Here is an 18460-nt window from a genome sequence, read left to right as displayed (position 1 = left end):
TGTCAAAGCTTAATTGAGCAAGCTGAAATTCTGTAAATCTGAAATTAATTCTGTAATCTTGTAAAGCAAAAATTGCTATACTTACATATTCTGCAGCCGATCCGGTCTGTTCCCAGCATCCATTGTCAGCGGGTGCACGAGAGGCAGCCAACAACAAAAGCCCCATAGTAATTCTATGGGTGACATCACTCCCCAGCCATTTCACAGCCGTTATCTGTCCTCTCATGTACACAGCTTCCACCACTGAAAACTGGACCGGATGCAGAATAGGCAATTACAGCGATTTTTGCTTTACAGGGTTGGATAGTCCAGTTCTGGGCACCAGTCCTCAGGAAGGATGTGCTGTAACTGGAGAGAGTCTAAAGAAGGGCAACAAAGCAAATTAAAGGACCAGAGGATCTCCACTATGGGGAAAGACTACAAGCATTGATCTTATTCTCTCTGGAGAGGAGACGCTTGAGAGGGGATATGATATCAATGTACAAATACCGTACTGGTGACCCTAGCATAGGGGAAACAACTTTTCAGTGAAAGGCCGTTCACTAAAATTAGAAGAGAAGTAGTTTAACCTTCTCTTCCACAAGCAGTGGTATCAGTGGGGAGCACCGATAATTTCAAAAAACTATGAGATGGATACCTTAACAGCCACAACATACAGGGGTATACAATGTACTATTAACTTAAGCACACACACAGGTTAGAATGGGTGGACTTGTGTCTTTTTTGATTTTATTTTTTTAAACCTCCTCAACAATGTAACTATGTAGATAGATTAGGTTTAGAGTTCGTTTTTACCTGGACTTTATTTTTTATATTTTTTTAGGGTTGTACCCTAATGCATTCTGTGCATTTTGATAAAAAAAACTTCTGTGTAACAGAATTCTCCCTGCCTCCCCTTAGACTTACCTGAGCCTATAGCCGATCCAGCACTGTGCATGAAAGCTTTCCTGGATCTGTCCCTCCTTCCTAGCAAATTGATAGCAGATGGCCTTTAGCTTCCACTGCTGTTAATCAAATACTGTGACGAAGTGGGGGGCAGGGCCAAGTCGCACGGTCTATGTCAATAGATGCAGACAGGGCAGCTTGGGAGTATACCTGCACGCATGCCCCCATAGAAAGCCGCTTTCTATGGGGCACTCGCTGAAGAGGAGGAGCCAGGAATGCTGGTGGGGACCTGAGAAGAGGAGGATTGGGGCTGTTCTGTGCAAAGCCATTGCATAGAGCCGGTAAATGACATGTTATTTTATTAGAAAAAAAAACTTTAATATATTAACATGCGTTGTGGTAAACCCGACTGTCACTGTAAAGATGACAGGGCAAATGAGTCCTGACTGTGGCTGGGTGCACACAGAGCAACGTGTACTAAATCATTTGCTTTCCTTGAAAGTGCTGTCCCTGTACAGTGAAACATTGTCTTAGATAGCCCTACTCCATCAAGCAATACTTGTTCAAATGAGCCCCTGTAGGTCCTATGGAAAGAAGAAAAATATAATCAAGTGTTTTACAAACTGTTTTACCTTCATCTTTGTAGAATCTTGGTCCTTACACCTAGAAAGGAAAACTAAAAGTAACAAATGTGAACTGTAATAATAAAATGCTTTTACGGTGCTTTCAGAAAATCCCTGCGATTTTCATTGATTACAAACCCAGAGTGTGTTATGTTAGATGCTTCTTCAACTTTAAACACATTAAACATTCACAGCCAAGTTGGCTGCCGGCTGTAAATTAGCATAGGCTTTTTACGGCTTGGGCTTCGTGGAATGTGACAAGTCATCTCTGAGATATTTTTGGTATTGCCTAATGTATTACACTTCCTGTTAGGGGAACACTGACATAGTACAGTACAGAGCTGGGCTTCTTTATTTGGAGCTCTTTGATGTGCTTTATGACCTAAAGATTAATAGTCGTGTTTTCTTCCTTTTTTTTTTTTTTTTAACCATATTTAAAAGGTTCATTGAGTATCAGGAATTCATCATTTCAGAAACCTAATTTCCGCCATTCAGACATATTCAGTAAATGATTGGAAGAATTATTTTAATCTTTTTTTTTGTTTATAACTGCAATGCATAATTGGCACTTGCGATGTATGAAAAACATACATACAAATATCCCCAAAAAGTGTATTATCCCAGCTGCTGGAATCCTCCTCCTTTCCCAAAAAGGTCTCAAAATTATAGTCCTATTTCCAGTGCTAGAATTTCCCCGTGTGTAAAGTTCTTTAACCTCTTAAGCCCCGGAAGATTTGCCCCCTTAATGACAGGCCATTTTTTGCGATACAGCACTGCATCGCTTTAATTGACAGTTGCGCGGTCAGACAATGTTCTACCCAAACAAAACCGATGGCCTTTTTCCTCACAAATGGAGCTTTCTTTTCGTGGTATTTGATCACCTCCTACGGTTTATTTTTTTGCACTATAAACAAAAAAAAGCGACAATTTAAAAAAAAAAAAAAAATTTTTTTACAGTTTGCTATAATATGCCAAATTTCAAGAAACAAATTTCTTCCTCAGTTTAGGTCGACATGTATTCTACATATTTTTGGTAAAAAAAATCGCAATACATATATATTGGTTTGCGCAAAACACTTTTTTGGGACCATTGACATTTATACAGCAATCAGAGCTAAAAATAGCCACTGATTACTCATTGGCAGGGAAGGAGTTAACACTAGGGGTGATCAAGGTGTTCAATGTGTTACCTAGGGAGTGTTTCTAACTGGTTTAGGGGTGAGGGGTGCGGGTTGGGGTGGGACTGTCTGGGGAAATAGACCAATTGTTTAAGCATTAGGGACAGTAGATCCGTCTCCTCACCCCTGACATAACAGAAATCTGTCTATTTACATTCTGTGGGCCCTGTAGCGCTCTTAAAGCGGCTGACGTAAAGCTATGACGGCTCACCCAGGGGAGCCAACCTGCCGCAGTATAACTGCAGCGGCTGGTCGTAAACTAGTTAATGACCCATCCTTCAAGTGATTGTCTCACCAGATAGTGAGACCCCTCTTGTATAATTGGTCAAATCGCACTTGTGCTCAGCAACAATCCAGTGTCACTTTCTCTTCCACTGCTTGTCACACCTTTTTGTTTTAATAATACCTCATAGACCTATAAAACAAAAACCACCATATTGTGATACTACCACACCACAATCAGTCTAAAAGGCACCCAATCTCGACTTTCTCCTCTTCTCTGCTGCCATCTATGTATGGATGTGTGCTCTTTCCCTTGGATATGTAAGCATATTGGAAAATATATACTTTTACTTAAAAACGCTACAATATTGGAAGCTTTTTTGAGGTTGATATACTGTAGCGTAGAAAAGGAGCAGGTAAGTATAACTTTTTTTTTTGTGGTGGGGTTTGTTTGTTTTTTTTAATAAGATTTACAATCGCTAAAAAAAAAAAAAAAAAAAAAAAAACATTACCGTAAACTAAAAATTTTCATTGTCTCTTCTCTTCCAGCATTGATGGCATTTCTGTTTGACTTGAAAGATTTGGTGGATCTCATGTCCATTGGCACACTTCTAGCCTACTCTTTGGTCGCTGCCTGTGTATTAGTTTTAAGGTAAAGTCAGAGTATTTGTATATATTGTATGGAAAGATTTTTCATGTAGTTTCATGCTTGGTGCTATTGCAACTGGTTTATTTGGATTTTTCCCTTGTTTTACAGGTATCAACCAGAGCAGCCAAATCTGGCTTATCAAATGGCCTGCACAAACGAAGAGCCAGATATTAATGAGTCTGTCAGTACCAGTGAGTCTCAGGCCGGGTTTCTGGGAGAAGATGAGAAACTGACTCTCAAATCTTTGTTCTGCCCAGCAAACTCTGAACCAACCAGATTATCGGGAGCCATAGTAAATTGTGCAGCTGGTGGTGTAGGTGAGTGATGGGGTTGTAGCTCTTTACTGTCATAAACGCAACCCAGTGGGATCTGAATGAGAAGAACTGCAGTTCCCAGAATTACCCGATTCCGAACTGCCCACTGTATATATACGTCATTATTTTGACGTTATGTACAATAGTTTTGGCAGCAGATAGCTGCCATAACACCGGCATATTTTTACCCAGTGGGCGATCCTCTTTTAGATAAAATTTTTCCCAGGGGCAGGTTCCATTCCCCGCTTACCGGAAATGCTGGTAGTTGCAAAAATGATCCGACCTTCTGGACTGATGGGCAGGAAGCCGAGTCAACCATCACTTCCACCCTCTTGCCTTTAAAGGGCCCCCTTTTACATTTATTAAAAAAAAAATTTTTATTTACTTATTTTTTTTTTATTGCTTTTAAGTGCAAATGTGAGACCTGAGGTCTTTTTGACCCCCCAGATCCGCATTAAGGAGGCCCTGTCCTGCTTATTTCTATTACAACTGATGTTTTCTTTGTAATAGGAAGAATGGTGATCAAAACATTTTTTTTAAAGGGACAGTATAAAAAGGTAAAAAAAAATGTATATATTGTATATATATATTTTTTGTTGCATCCCGTCCCTCCAAAAACACATACACAAATCACGCCCTCCTATGTAAATGGTGTTTAAAACCACACTAGCACTAGATCACCTCTAACTCTTAACAGGTAACCTGTAAAAAAAAAATGTAAGCACCGCCTATGGAGCTTTTTAAGTACCCTAGTTTGCGCCATTCCACAAGTTTGCGCAATTTTAAAGCATGGGTATTTACTTTTTGTAACATAATGCAAAAAATCGGGCTAACTTTAATCTTTTCTTATTTTTGAATTCAAAAAGTGTATTTTCTCCCAAAAAATAGCTTTTGTAAGACTGCTGCGCAAATAGTGTCACAAAGTATTGCAGCAATCTCCATTTTATTCTCTAGGGTGTCTGCTAAAATTATATAATAAAATATAATGTTTGTAGGATAACCTGCCGAGACTGTAATACCACAGGTATTGGGAAATGTCCCTTATTTCTCTGGCAATTCCCCACATAGTTTTGTTAAAGGCTAAATTCACATTCTAAACATGTTACAACCATATTTATGGGAGTGCTGATAGCCACTTTAAACAAGCTGTTAGCAAGCTTCAGCACTTCTTGAAGCTTGGAAAAAATACATAAAAGGTGGCGCTAAGCATATACAAGTGAATATACAGTATATATATCATGAACCTATATTGCTGCAAAAAAATGCATATATTGTTGAACATATAGCAAGCCAAAATGTCTATTGGTGATAGTGTTCCCAACACAAAAAAAATGCTTTTAAATGAAGCTTCCAGTTCTTCCACCGCAGATGCTCAATGGAAAGGTGGCAACTCCACTTTTTAAGGTAGGTCAAATTACGCATTTTGGAATAAAAAATGTATTCCCACTGCCAGCACCACTCCACTCCAATGGAGCCTCTGGATGAAGCTAGGGCATAAAATTGACTCCATGGGAGACGAGAGAGTCTCATAGTGCAGTATATTTAATAAAATTTAAAAGTAATGACAAAGTAGTAAGTTGCACTGACCTGTAAAAATGCCTGCCTGGCACTAGGGAAAACGGCGTGTATGGATCTGGCTGGTTCCTAATGCAGTAGCATGCATTGCATCCCACTGGTAGGTGTAAAGCCTGCTGTGGGTTGACAAATCTGGACCCGGACGTGACAAATCCTCTGCTTCGGTGTACATTTCACCGTAAATGGCGTCTTCAGGACGTGACCTCTTGGTCCATTGAGCACCTGCGGTGGAAGAACTGGAAGCTTAATTTAAAAGCATTGTTTTGGTGTTGGGAACACTATCACTAATGGACTTTTTAGCCTGCTATATGTTCAACAATATGTTTGTTTTTTTTATTAGTTTTTTTGCAGTGATATGTTCATGATTTTGGTTCATGGTATATACTGTATATTCACTTGTATATGCTTAGCGCCACCTTTTATATATATCTATATATATATAATTTTTATTTTATTTTTTAAACTTTTTTGTCACCTTCAAGGGGCAACTTCATTTGCAAATTCCTCATTCATAGGGTGACTATTCTAGGTATCCAATCACTTTACTACTTCTTGAAGCTTGTTGAAAGTCTTAAAGTGACAAGGCTCCCATTAAGGATCTATGTTAAACATTTACAAACTGGAGTTGATACTTTAAAAGTGTCAACAAAGCTTACTGAAAGCTCTGCAAATGCTTTGTCCAAGATTGCTGTTCACACTGCTCTTATTCAAGGTAAAGCCCATTTTAAATGATTCAAATAGAATGCTGTTAGATGTTTCAAAGCATCACCAATTTCTAATAAGTTGCACTTTTTCTCTTTTTCAGGGCTGCTGATTATCATATTTTGTTGTGTCTGTGTTCTCGGCCAGGAGTCTCTGGTAAATGGAAACGCTTTAGTGATCTCCCTTCTTGCTGTCAGTAGTCTTTTATGTTGCCTCTTGACCGTAATCATTTGGATGCAGCCTGAAAGCAAAACCAAGCTATCTTTTAAGGTAACTAATGTGACACTTAGTGGAAATCTTATGTCTTAGACCTTTTTCTTGCCATATTTCCACTCAAGGTGACTGCAAAGCAAAGCGCCCAGTCGAGATCTCTTCAGAATTTCCCAGGATTGTAGATGGGCTATATGATCTCATATAAAAAGTACTCGCTAGTTAAACATGAAATTTTGAGATGCAGACAGAGATATTGGCCTGTTTGCCTATGACTTCATGATTCCATATAGACTTTATAACCAACCAGCCCACCCTACTTTTTTGCTTTGGGAATTTTTTTTTCGAAGTGTTTTTCCCAAATGCCCACCAACAGGCTCCTTGTCTTGCACCCAGAGATTTAACGACAATTCTTTGCTAGTAAGTTTGACTGCCACCAATCGCATTTGAACCTACCTTGGAAGTTGTGGTGTGTTTTTTTTTTTTTTTTTTTTTACTCAGCAAAGCAGCAAACCGTTTCAGTGTAGGAGGGCTTTGTACAAGTCTACAGCATAAAACAAACAAAACCCAGGTCAATGCCTGCTCTTGTACTTTTTTTTTTTTTTTTTTGTGTTCTGTCAACATTCAGCCTTTCTTACCCATAGCCGAGAGAGCGATGAGCATCAGTAAGCTCACATATATAAAGGCCTGTGGAAAGCGGAGCCTAATGGGGGTCTGGCTAACAGGTAAGCTATGGACATAGGAATGGGTGATTTATCCCCCACCCAAAGCTCTACAAAGTTTCTGGGTTCCAAGAACAGAAATTAAGATTCTACAAAAAAGTTTCTCTTTCGTTCAGTGATGGACACAGCACCTTTAATCTTGACCTTAGGGTTATATCGCCACCTTCAGGAGAGGCCTAGGCAGAACATGTAAAAACAGCAAAAATGCACAGTACCACCCAGGGAGCGGTCCTACTGGCTATAACCCATCATTCTGCTTCCAGCAGCTCGGTTTTTTTTCTGCCTAGTGTAGAAGGACCTGGCTCCCAGTGGGGACCATTGCTCCTGGGATTTTTTTTTCTGCTTTTTGATTCCTGTGATCTACAATCAACAGCCAGGCTGGGTGACAGGCTGGATAATATAGATCCTGGAAGTCTCCCCAGCCTGGCCATCGAGCGTGAGCAGACCTTAGCTACACGCTGGGTTGGCCACGGCATGCCCCGTCTGCTTCGGGGCACAAATATGGCGGAGTTACTGCTGTCCGTGTTACAGTGTGCTGTGGCCACCAGCCACTCCATACTGCTCAGGTGGTGGCTTTTTCTGTGGAATGCATCCAGCAGTCCCTGCAGGAGGGGCAAGTATGGTTCCATCTGTCTCGGCAGGATGGAGCAGTTGGCCATTCCCTGGGAGGTTGACTAGGGGTCTCTCCATTTCTTCTCTCCCTTTCCCTCCTCCCCATGCTATGGGCCGTTGTGTGACTGGGCCTAGGGGGTGCAGTGCATGTACCTGGCCGGGGGGACTCTGGATCCCGGCAGGGGGCTGCGCTGGGCGGTTGGTGGTCTGCTCGTCTTTTTCCCTGGTTTTAGGCCATGGTATCTGTGTGTATGCTATGTGGGCTGGCTGCCGTGCGAACCATGGCCATTTTTCCTTAATCGGCCATTTTCTGGAAGTCCGGTGGCCATTTTCCTGGTGCTTTCAAACGTTTATTGCTGAAGTGGCCAGTGGCCATTTTCTAGTAGCCTCAGTTTGTTTTACTCTAGCGCTGGGTGGCTGGTTCATTCTGGAACATCGCGAAACGTGCACAGAACACCTTGTGGCTGGCACAGGGGAGAGCAGACGGCGGCAGCACAGCGCAGTACCTGGGTCAGGTGGTGATTCCTGCAGGGAGCCCCTCAGTCTGTGGCAGCTAAGAGGGTGGGCATTTTGTGTGACTTGCCTTAGGTCCCTAGTGGTGACAGGCGAGAGTATATCAGCATGGCGTCAGAAGCTGACGCTTCTTCCCCAGACATCCCTGTTATTGCAACTGGTTCCCTTGCATCTGTGGTGCCTATGGACGCTCTGTCTGCGGTCCTGGAGTCCTTTGTTGCCAGGGTGGAAGCGGCATGTGGACGCAAGGGGGTAAAAAAACACCCTCTTCCCCCACTGTCTTCTGGGGAAAGCTCTGATTCAGACTCTGGTCCCGCTGTAGCAGGCGGCCCCTGTTCTGACATTTCAGAGGATGCGGACCAGGACCATTCAGACAGTGAGGATGACTCGGTGTCCGGATCAGTGCAGGAAAAGCGCTAGTAGGAGAACTTATCACAGTGGTGTGGGATACCCTAAAGATGGAGGATACGGCAGGGGCATCTACAGAGGTGTCGGTCCCTTTTGGGGTCCGCACTGCTAAGGTGTTTCCCTACCTAACTTATTTTGATAAGCTTATTTACAAGGAGTGGGGAAGCCCGCAGCGGACCTTTTCGGTCCTGAGACGGATGGCAGTGCATTACCCCTTTTGAGGAGAGTTTCATGAAAAAATTGACATCTCCTCCGGGTGCTGACCCCCAGTATCCAGGTTAAATAAGGTAATCACGATTCTGGTGGAAGGGACCCTGCCAACAGAAGGGCCGAGGCGGTTGCCCGGTCCATGTTTATGGTGATGGGGTCAGCATTGCGGCCAGTGTTAGCCACGGCCCTGGTGTCACAGATTCTTACTGAATAGGCAAAATTTTTGCACTGATTTGGAGAAGCAACAGGTTTCCCCGGTCTGCATGGAACAGGCAGACCAGTTGGTGCAGGGCCTGAAGTATGTCTGATACGGCTCCCTTGCTTTCTAGAGCCTCAGTATCGGCTGTCGTGCTACGTCACCTGATTTGGCTAAAATGCTGGTCTGCGTAGGAAGCACTGGCGGATTTACCCTTCCAGGGGGAGAGGCTATGTAGAGCCTAGCTGGATGACATTATTAAGAATGTTACTGGGGGAAACAGTACTTTGCTCCCAAAGTCCAGGAACGGTAAGGAGCCACACCATAGGCAGGGGCCCTCCTTTTCCACTCGGAAGCAGATTTTTCGCTCGCCCGGGTCGGCAGGTAAGTGTTCCCAGCCCGACAAGGTACCCGCTGAGGGACAAAAGCATCCCTGGTTTTGCAAGCCAAACAAACCTGCGAGCAAATCTGTTGCCGCATGAAGGTTTGGCCCCGCCCAACTCTTGGGTGGGGGAAGTCGCCTTCGGGAGTTTGCAGCTCGGTGGACCTTCCTACTTTCCAACCAGTGGGTTTATGAACTGGTTTCATCAGGCTACAAGATATTTTCTTTCTTGTCCACCAAACTGATTTTTTTTTTCCCTCCAATCTTCATCTTCTTCCCGCTCGTTGGGAAGCCCTGTTCGGGGCGGTACAGGACCCGCTGCCGTGCGGGGTGATAGTACCAGTGCTGACACTGGAAAGGTTTCAGAGATTCAGTAATCTTCACTATGCTTAGGGCACAGAAGTCCTCTTCTCGGAAGATTTATCATCGTACGTGGAAGGCCTACATCTCCATGTGTGAGCAGTTGGGGTGGCGTCAGTGTACTGTTTCCAGGATCCTGCTGTTTTTGCAGCGAGGAGTGGATCAGAAACTTGTCTTCATTTCTTCCAAAGGTTGCTTCGACCTTTCATCTAAATGAGGACATTGTGCTTCCATCCCTATGTCCCGTTGACGTGGTTCCAGCTCTGCGGGTGTATCTGTCTGCTACGGCTCCTTTCTGGAGGTCGGGCTCGCTGTTTGTATCGGTGGCTGGGTCGAAGAAGGACCTGGCGGTCTCGTTGGCCACCATTTCTCGGTGGTTCAGACAGATTGTGGTTCAGGCTTATGCCTTAAGGGGGCGGGTGCCCCCATTCCTGTCACGGCACATTTGACCAGGGCATTCGGTGCCTCCTGGGCTTTCCGACATCAAGCGTCCGTTTCCCAGGTGTGTAAGGAGGCGACCTGGTCGTTCGTTCACACTTTTACTAAATTTTACACGGTTGATGTGAGCGCATCTTCGGCCACAAGGTTTTTCAGGCGGCTGTTTAAGGTTGCAACTCCTCCGTTGAGGAGTCCTGGTTGTTATGGGTGGAGTTTATTTTCTTGCTGTTTCCGCCCCTCATTTTTTGACACTGCTTGGTCAAGATTAAAGGTGCTGTGTCCATCATTGAACAAAAGAGAAAATAGGATATTTGTACTCACCGTAAAATCCTTTTCTCTGAAGTTCATTGACGGACACAGCATCCACCCCTCCTATTAATGTTTGCACTGCTTTTTGACGACCTGAACTGCTGGAAGCAGAGTGAGGGGTTATAGCCAGTAGGATCGCTCCCTGGGTGGTACTGTGCAGTTTTGCTGTTTTTGCATGTTCTGCCTAGTCCTCTCCTGAAGGTGGTGATATAACCCTAAGGTCAAGATTAAAGGTACTGTGTCTGTCAATGAACGAAAGAGAAGGATTTTACGGTGAGTACAAAAATCCTATTCTTTTCTGCATATTGATTGTAAAATCTACAGCCCAGCGTACAACTGGTAATTGGGTTGATTGATTTTTTTTTTTTTATCCTGCATTGAATTGCTAGAAGTTTTTGCCCACAAACACAAGCAGGACCATATGGCAGTTTGCAAAAGCACACTGGCAGGGGTGGGTGTGTGTGTGTGTGTGTGTGTGTGTGTGTGTGTGTGTTTTTTTTAAGATTTCAAATATCAAACTAAGAACTGAATCTGGTTTTAAACCCACTGGTATTGTGGGAAGTTTCAAATAAATGCATGTGGATAATATTGTAAATATGATGTACCTGGTCACATTTGGTTTATTGAACTGATATGATACAACTTAGAGAGTTCCATGTATTATACAAGGTATGGAAGTGAGTAATCCTTGTTAAAGATGATGCTTTCAAGGTAAAAAGTCTCTTGTCGTTTACATTTGACACAGCAAGCTTTATACATTTTCAGATGGAACATTTTCATGTAAACTAATAAGAGCTCAGCATAGAGCCAGTATGAACACTGTATTTATTCTTTCTCTTATCCTTAAATGTGTTGTATTCTGCTCTTTAGGTACCGTTTCTACCTGTGCTGCCCGTTTTGAGCATCTTTGTAAATGTTTACCTTATGATGCAGTTGGACAAAGGCACGTGGATACGATTTGCAATCTGGATGGTAATAGGTAAGAACTAGCACATTGCAATTTACATTCACCGTCCTTCATTTATTCTTGCATTAATCTACTACTAATGTAGCATGTAAATAGGCAGGTGCCTAGTGGTAATATTTGTGGTGTCAGAAATCAAGCATCTGGTTACTATGGACAGTAATACTTTATTACACATTTTCGAAAATGCTATTTCTGTGAGAGAATACTGAAAATGGAAATGTTTCTAATTGTATACCTAACAAAGAGGTATAACGTACACGTGTGAATAAGAAATGGTACACCCTTTAGGGAAAAAAAATTGCAAAATTCAGAGCCATAATTTTAGAGAACTCCTGCTCAATTGGAACATTCTGAATCGATCTTTATTCACAATAATTCAGCAGTCTTATAAAAAGTTTGTGTTTGCCCACTTATGCAGCTATATATACTTTGTCTGATCCCTAGAAATTCTCCCTAAACTGCTTTTTCCTGCACTGTCAAAGTTGAAATGGTATGTAAGGTCAGGTGGACTGAGCAACCGTTGTCAGACTTTGGGCTTGTACACTACAGATCTGTTTTCTTGCATTTTGTGTAAACACAGCAAAATGCGTGTACAGGAGGAAATTCACAAAGCTACCACACACCAGGATGATTGTTCTTGGTTATTTTCAGCTGAGTCCAATGAGATTTTAAAATTGAAGTCATGTGGCTGAATTAGAGATTCACAGCCTCTTGGCAAATAGTGACTCTGGCAGTCACAGTGGCTAGTTCCACATTAGTTGAGTTGTTTATGATTGACAGCAGGCAGAGGGCGAATTCTGTAGCTATTAGCAGGCTGTGTATTGGCTATGGATCTGCCTGCTGTCAATCGCACTGAGATTGGACCTGATGGGGAACTAGTGTCTCAGCTTTCCCAACCGGCACTGCCCGCTCAGCCATAATCTTCTTAGCACTGCCCTATCGGTGACCTCTGTAGTATCGGAAGGGACCAAGGTGCTTGTCACAGGTACTTGAGTCTGTCACCAACACTGATATTTAGCGTATGGAAACTAAATTCTAAAGAGTGTCACAAACGCTCTTTATAAAATCCCCTGTTTGTTTTTGAAAGTACCCTTTCACAGCAATAGTGTGTGTGTGTGTGTGTGTGTTGGTTTTATTTATTTTTACTACTTTTATCATACATCACGGGGTACAGAGCAGGCTATTCATCATGACTAGCTGAGTTATGTGTTGCCTATAGGTAAATGGACAGGAAGTCCTCCCCTATTTAATGCCTCACAGGCAGTACCTCCATTTTGTCTTGAAGGTGGTGGCCACTGAAGTATAAATCTGTATTGTATTACCAGATTCCTCAAGTGGTTCCAGCAGGGATCAGGAGACTGGTTGGCCAGATAGATTGTTATAACTGTGATGCTGAATTGGATGGTTCCTGGGCCTCGCTGCGATGAAGATGGAAGTTTTGGTGGGGAAAGCCTGTAATGTGGCTTTTTGGCGTTGGACCCTGCATTATGAAACCCTGTTCAGTTTGTTTGCTGTTCAGGCCCACGACAGTGGGCCCCAAATGTAAAGGGGACAGAGTCCCTGGAAGTCCACTGTGACAGCGCCTGCTGTGATGGGTGAAGGTTGGATCTGTGGCCTTGTGGTTGGATCCTGCGGCAGGAAATGGGTGAGTGGCCATTTAACTGGGGATCACGGTCAGTTTGCTTAGCCCTAGAAAGTCTTCCTTGTCTGCCCACTAGGGGCAGTGTGAAGGCCTGTGTATCCCTATGTATTGCTGATGAACCTGTGAGCAAGCCGATGATTCTCCCGGTATTAATTGAGCTGTTTCTCTTTTTTTTTTTTTTTTTTTTTTTTAAGTCACCAGCTTGGCCCAGGATAATATAGTATGCCAACAACATGAACCTGGTGATAGATGGCCCCTTTTGGCTTGGCTAGGTCTCCTGTCTCAAAGGCTAATATTGCATTCTGCTTTATGGTCGCGTTATTCAACAGCCTGGCTGAAGGATCAAGTAGTCTCTGGGCCAGTTACTAAAGGCCAGAAAATCTTGCTCCAGAAAGATTGACCATAGGGCTTGGAGGTCTAATGTCTTCTGATGTGAGACCAGAATGTTTAATCCCCAGGAATGCCTGTTTGGAGGAAAGTCAAAATGTGACCAATCAGGGGAGGAAGTGAATTTGGTTTTAAGCACCATTAAAGGGCAGATATCTGCCCCATTTTGTTTTTCAGAGACCTATTGCTTATTTGTTGATGCATACTTTTTTTTCAGGGGTTAACCCATATGGTCATGCTTGTTAAGCCCCCTCTGTGTCCATGGGACTTGAATTTGGGCGTGTCTGTCTTGTAGAAACCAATGTTGAACCAACTGGTGAGATTCCGTTAGTCCTATTGTGAAGGTGTGTATTTTTTTTGTTTGTTTTTTTGTGATCTCCTCAGCAAGGAGAGTGTCAGAATTGGCAGCCCTTGACAGTAAAGAGACATTTTTAATTCTCCACCAGTACACAAGGTGGTTGTGCGTCCTCATCCATCTTTCTTGGCAAAATGTGGTTTCGAGTTTTCATTTGAATCGGGACATCCTTACCTTAGTTTTTACCCTGGTCATCGGTTGTCCAGAGAGAAATGCTGCACACATTGGATGTATTTCGGACTGTCAAGGTTTATTTGAAGATTTCAGTAACGGTAAGGCAGGCGGATTCGTTATTTATCCTTCCTGAGGATTTTACAGTGGATTTGGCTTAAAGCAGGGGTGCCCAACCTTTTGGAGAGAGGGCCACTTAAGCGATATGGTAACCAGTTGAAGGCCACAATGAGCGGAGCGGGCATTTGAAAGGTTCATGTCCACTCTGTATATGCAGAATGGACTTGGTCCGCTCTACTCTTTGGGCCCTCCGTTCTGATCAGATGGATGGGGACAGATTACCACCTGGGTTTTTTTTGTTTTTTGATCGGATTGGAGGTAGGCGGGTGTAAATTAACACAAGTTAATTTACATTTGCTGCTCCGTAGAGGTGAATGGAGGGTCCGATTGTGTCTAAGGCTGCTTTCACATTGATTTTCTGCGGTTTATCAGCACTGCAGGTGGAGCTGTGGCTTTCCTGTGGGTTAGCTGCACTTTGCCATAGAATCCCATTATATCCTACAAAAATGGCGCACTTTCTGAAAGCGCACCAAACCTGCAGGTAATATAACAGAAGTCTATGGCTCGGTGCAGGTCACCCGCAGGCACGCTGTGCTGCACCTGTGGATCAGTTTCAAAGTAGCCCAGTAACCACTGCCAACAGATATGCCCATAAATACACTGATTCTAGTAATGTACCTTTTAATAACAATCTTTTATTCAGGTATTGCAGGCTGTTGCTGTCCCAGGCGGATGCATTTGGCCACGCCTTCACTCATCACTCCACCTGTGACAGGAGTCAGCAATATGCAGGCAGCATCGGTTTATGTGGCTCTGCTCTGCAGCCACTTGCTTCCTCTACCGCCAGCTTCATTCAAAACACGGATGGTCTGGGATGGCAGGTCGGCAACCCACGATCTGGTCTTGCTATCCCAGAACATGAGGTTTCGGGCCACATCAGAGGGCTCCGCGGGCCATTGGTTGGGCACCCCTGGCCCAAAGGGTACGGTTCTGCCTTTTTACGCAAAGGCTTTCTCTATTAGGAGTGCTGGGTCTCCTGGATTATCTATTATCGGGCGTCAGTGGCTCATGCCTGCGAGGCTGCAACCTGATTTTCAGTACATACCTTTTACAAGGTTTAACCAAGTGGATGGAAGGGCCACTGTAAATCCTTCTTTTGGCCAGTGTGTTGTGTCCTTGGGCCTGATGGTGGCTTCTGTGTGTCTCTCCCCTCATGTACATTGTTTTGTGACATGGATTTAAAGCCTGCTCTGTGTCCCGTGAAGTATGACAAAGAAAACTGGATGTTTTCACTTGCCTATAAAATCCATTTCTTGGAGTACATCACAGGACACAAAGGTCTCGTCCCCTTTCTGGATGTTCATTGCTTGCTACAAAACGGAGGTACTTTTTATAGGAGGGTTCTATAGGGGAGGTCTTCCTCCTCCTCTTCCTCTAAAAAGAAAAAATAGATATTACTTTCTGACAGCCTATGTGGTGAGGCCACCACTGCTCCCTGGCTGCTACAGGTATTCAACAGTTCAGAGGAGTGGAATACCTTCTTCTGTACCGAATGATGGGGCTCTCTGGATTGCATGTTGCTACATAATGCACAAAGGCAAAATGAACCACTGCATGTAGAGATTAAATAACCTTAGGTGACTGGGGAACTGGTGGCATTTCAACACATGGACTGCCAGAACAGAAAGTATTTGATCCCCTGCTGATTTTGTAAGTTTGCCTGCGGACAAAGATGATCGGTCTATAATTTTAATAGTAGGTTTATTTTAACCGTGAGAGATGGCAGAACAACAGAAATATCCAGAAAAATGAATTTCAAAAAAGTTATAAATCTGATTTGCATTTTAATGAGTGAAATTAGTATTTAATCGCCTATCAATCAGCCAGATTTTTGGCTTCCAGGTGTCTTCTATACAGGTAGCGAGCAGAGATTAGGAGCACTGCCTTTTGAGAGAGAGCTCCTAATCTCTGCTTGTTACCTGTATACTGTCCACAGAAGCAAATAATCACATTCCAATCTCTCCGCCATGGCCAAGACCAAAGAGCTGTCCAAGGAGGTCAGGGACAAGATGGCAGACCTACACAAGGCTGGAATGGGCTACAAGACTATCGCCAAGCAGCTTGGTGAGAGGATGACAACAGTTGGTGCGCTTATTCGCAAATGGAAGAAACGCAAAACTGTCAATGTCACTCTGTCTGGAACTCCATGGAAGATCTCACCTTGTGAAGTTTCAATGATCATGAGAACGGTGAGGAATCAGCCCAGAACTACACGGGAGACTCTTGTCAGTGATCTCAAGGCAGCTGAGACCATAGTTGCCAAGATAACAATAGGTAACACACTACATCGTGAAATTCTACAGTGCCCCTGCTCAAGAAAGCACATGTACAGGCCTGTCTGAAGTTTGCTAATGAACATCTGAATGTTTCAGTGGAGAACTGGCTGAGAGTGTTGTGGGCAGATGAGACCATAATCAAGCTCTTTGGCATCAACTCAACTTGCCGTGTTTGGAGGAGGAGAAATGCTGCCTATGACCCCAAGAACACCATCCCCGCCATCAAACATGGAGGTGGAAACATTATGCTTTGGGGGGGGGGGGGGCGTGTTTTTATGCTAAGGGTACAGGACAATGGATGGGGCCATGTATTGTCAAATCCTGGGTGAGAACCTCCTTCCCTCAGCCAGGGCATTAAAATGGGTTGTGGATGGGTATTCCAGCATGACAATGACCCAAAGCACATGGCCAAGGCAACAAAGAATGGCTCAAGAAGCAGCACATTGGGGATGTGGCAACCGAGCTCTAAGATGGACGTCTAATCCACGAGCTCCGCTCTGCCACCGGGGGGATCCGCACTCATCCGAGCCCACCACCACCCTAGCAGCTATAAAACGCCTCCATCCATCTCTGGAACAGCCGCAGGATGACCGCAGCAAAATGGCGTCGGCACCCGCTCCTCACAGTACACCGAGAACACTGGCGGGCCGAGGCTAGCACAATACTAATAGGGCACAAACGGGGTCGCAGCACCACCTCCAGCCCAACCACTCGGAGCCCAGTGAAATCAAAAGCTCACAAACACTCTCCACCCAGAGATCCAGCAGCACCAGACATCCAAAGGAATCACCTCGGTGCCAGGCCCCATATCAGATTTTCCCACTACAGAACACAGGCCTGTGTCAGACACCGTGCTGACGGATATGATGCTGTCACTCAGGGCATCGCTGCAGGCTGACTTGGTGTCCAGTGTGAAATTGTGCCAAGTGGAAGTGCAAGTTTTAGGAGGAAGGGTAGATCATGTGGAACACACCATGGGGGAGTACTCTGCATCCTTTAATACTTTAGTAGACTGCCAAAACCCAACTTTTCCATCTACTGATGTGCCCAGGGATGTCCTCTTAAGGGTACATTTTTACCACGTGAAGGAATTGCTGATGACATCATTCAGGAAAGCTGAACAACTACCAGATGTATATGTGACAATTCAGTTCCTGCCTGATCTATTCAGACACGCCCTTCAATGCCGCCGCAACCTAGCGACCATCACCAAAGCACTGAGAACCCATCGGATTCTATAAAAGTGGAAATACCCTGCTATACTCTTCATTACCCATAATGGAGCAACAACCACGGTGACAACCCTAGAAGAGGGTCTAAGAAGAAGCACATTAAGGTCCTAGAGTGGGCTAGCCAGTCTCCAGACCTTAATCCCATAGAAAATATGTGGAGGGAGCTGAAGGTTAGTTACCAAATGCCAGCCTCAAAAACTTCACTTGAAGAGCATCTGCAATGAGTGGGACAAAATCCCACCTGAGATGTGTGCAAACCTGGTGGCCAACTACAAGAAACGTCTGACCTCCTGTGATTACCAACAAGGGTTTTGCCACCAAGTACGAAGTCATGTTTTGCGACAGGGTCAAATATTTATTTCACTCCTTAAATTGACAATCAATTTTTATAACCTTTTTTGAAATGTGTTTTTCTGGATATTTTTGCTGTTGTCCTGTCTCTCAATGTTAAAATAAGGCTACCATTAAAATTATAGACCGATCATTTCTTTGTCAGTGGGCAAACGTACAAAATCAGCAGGGGATCAAATACTTTTTTCCCTCACTGTATAGTATTTTTACAGGCTGACTATTGTGTACATGTGACAGGGTTACTTTAACCACTTCAGCTCCAGAAGGTTCACAACCCCCACACCCCTCCTGACCAGGCCATTTTTTAGCGATACAGCACTGCTTTTGTTTTAACTGACAATTGCACGGTTGTGCCACACTGTGTACCTAAATAAATAAAATTGATCTCCTTTTCTTTTTTTTTTTTCCCACAAATAGAATTTTCTTTTGGTGGTATTTGATTTATTTTTTG

General features: G+C 43.8%; 1 protein-coding gene across 1 annotated transcript in view; it reads left to right on the top strand.

The window, feature by feature from the left end:
• The window catches only part of SLC7A1 (solute carrier family 7 member 1), a 91183-nt gene that overhangs the window by 63016 nt on the left and 9707 nt on the right, over nucleotides 1-18460 (top strand). The window contains exons 8-11 of the mRNA XM_077484082.1: nucleotides 3458-3560; nucleotides 3666-3874; nucleotides 6252-6418; nucleotides 11379-11487. Of these exons, the coding sequence (XP_077340208.1) occupies nucleotides 3458-3560; nucleotides 3666-3874; nucleotides 6252-6418; nucleotides 11379-11487 (588 nt within the window). The remainder of the gene's footprint in view (nucleotides 1-3457; nucleotides 3561-3665; nucleotides 3875-6251; nucleotides 6419-11378; nucleotides 11488-18460) is intronic.

The sequence above is a fragment of the Lithobates pipiens genome, unplaced genomic scaffold (genome assembly GCF_037356315.1).
Source record: "Lithobates pipiens isolate NorthernLeopardFrog02 unplaced genomic scaffold, aLitPip1_a1.2 Scaffold_16, whole genome shotgun sequence".
Taxonomy (NCBI): domain Eukaryota; kingdom Metazoa; phylum Chordata; class Amphibia; order Anura; family Ranidae; genus Lithobates; species Lithobates pipiens.
The sequence above is the reverse complement of the archived record's forward strand: the minus strand, read 5'-3'. Positions and strand labels throughout refer to the sequence as shown.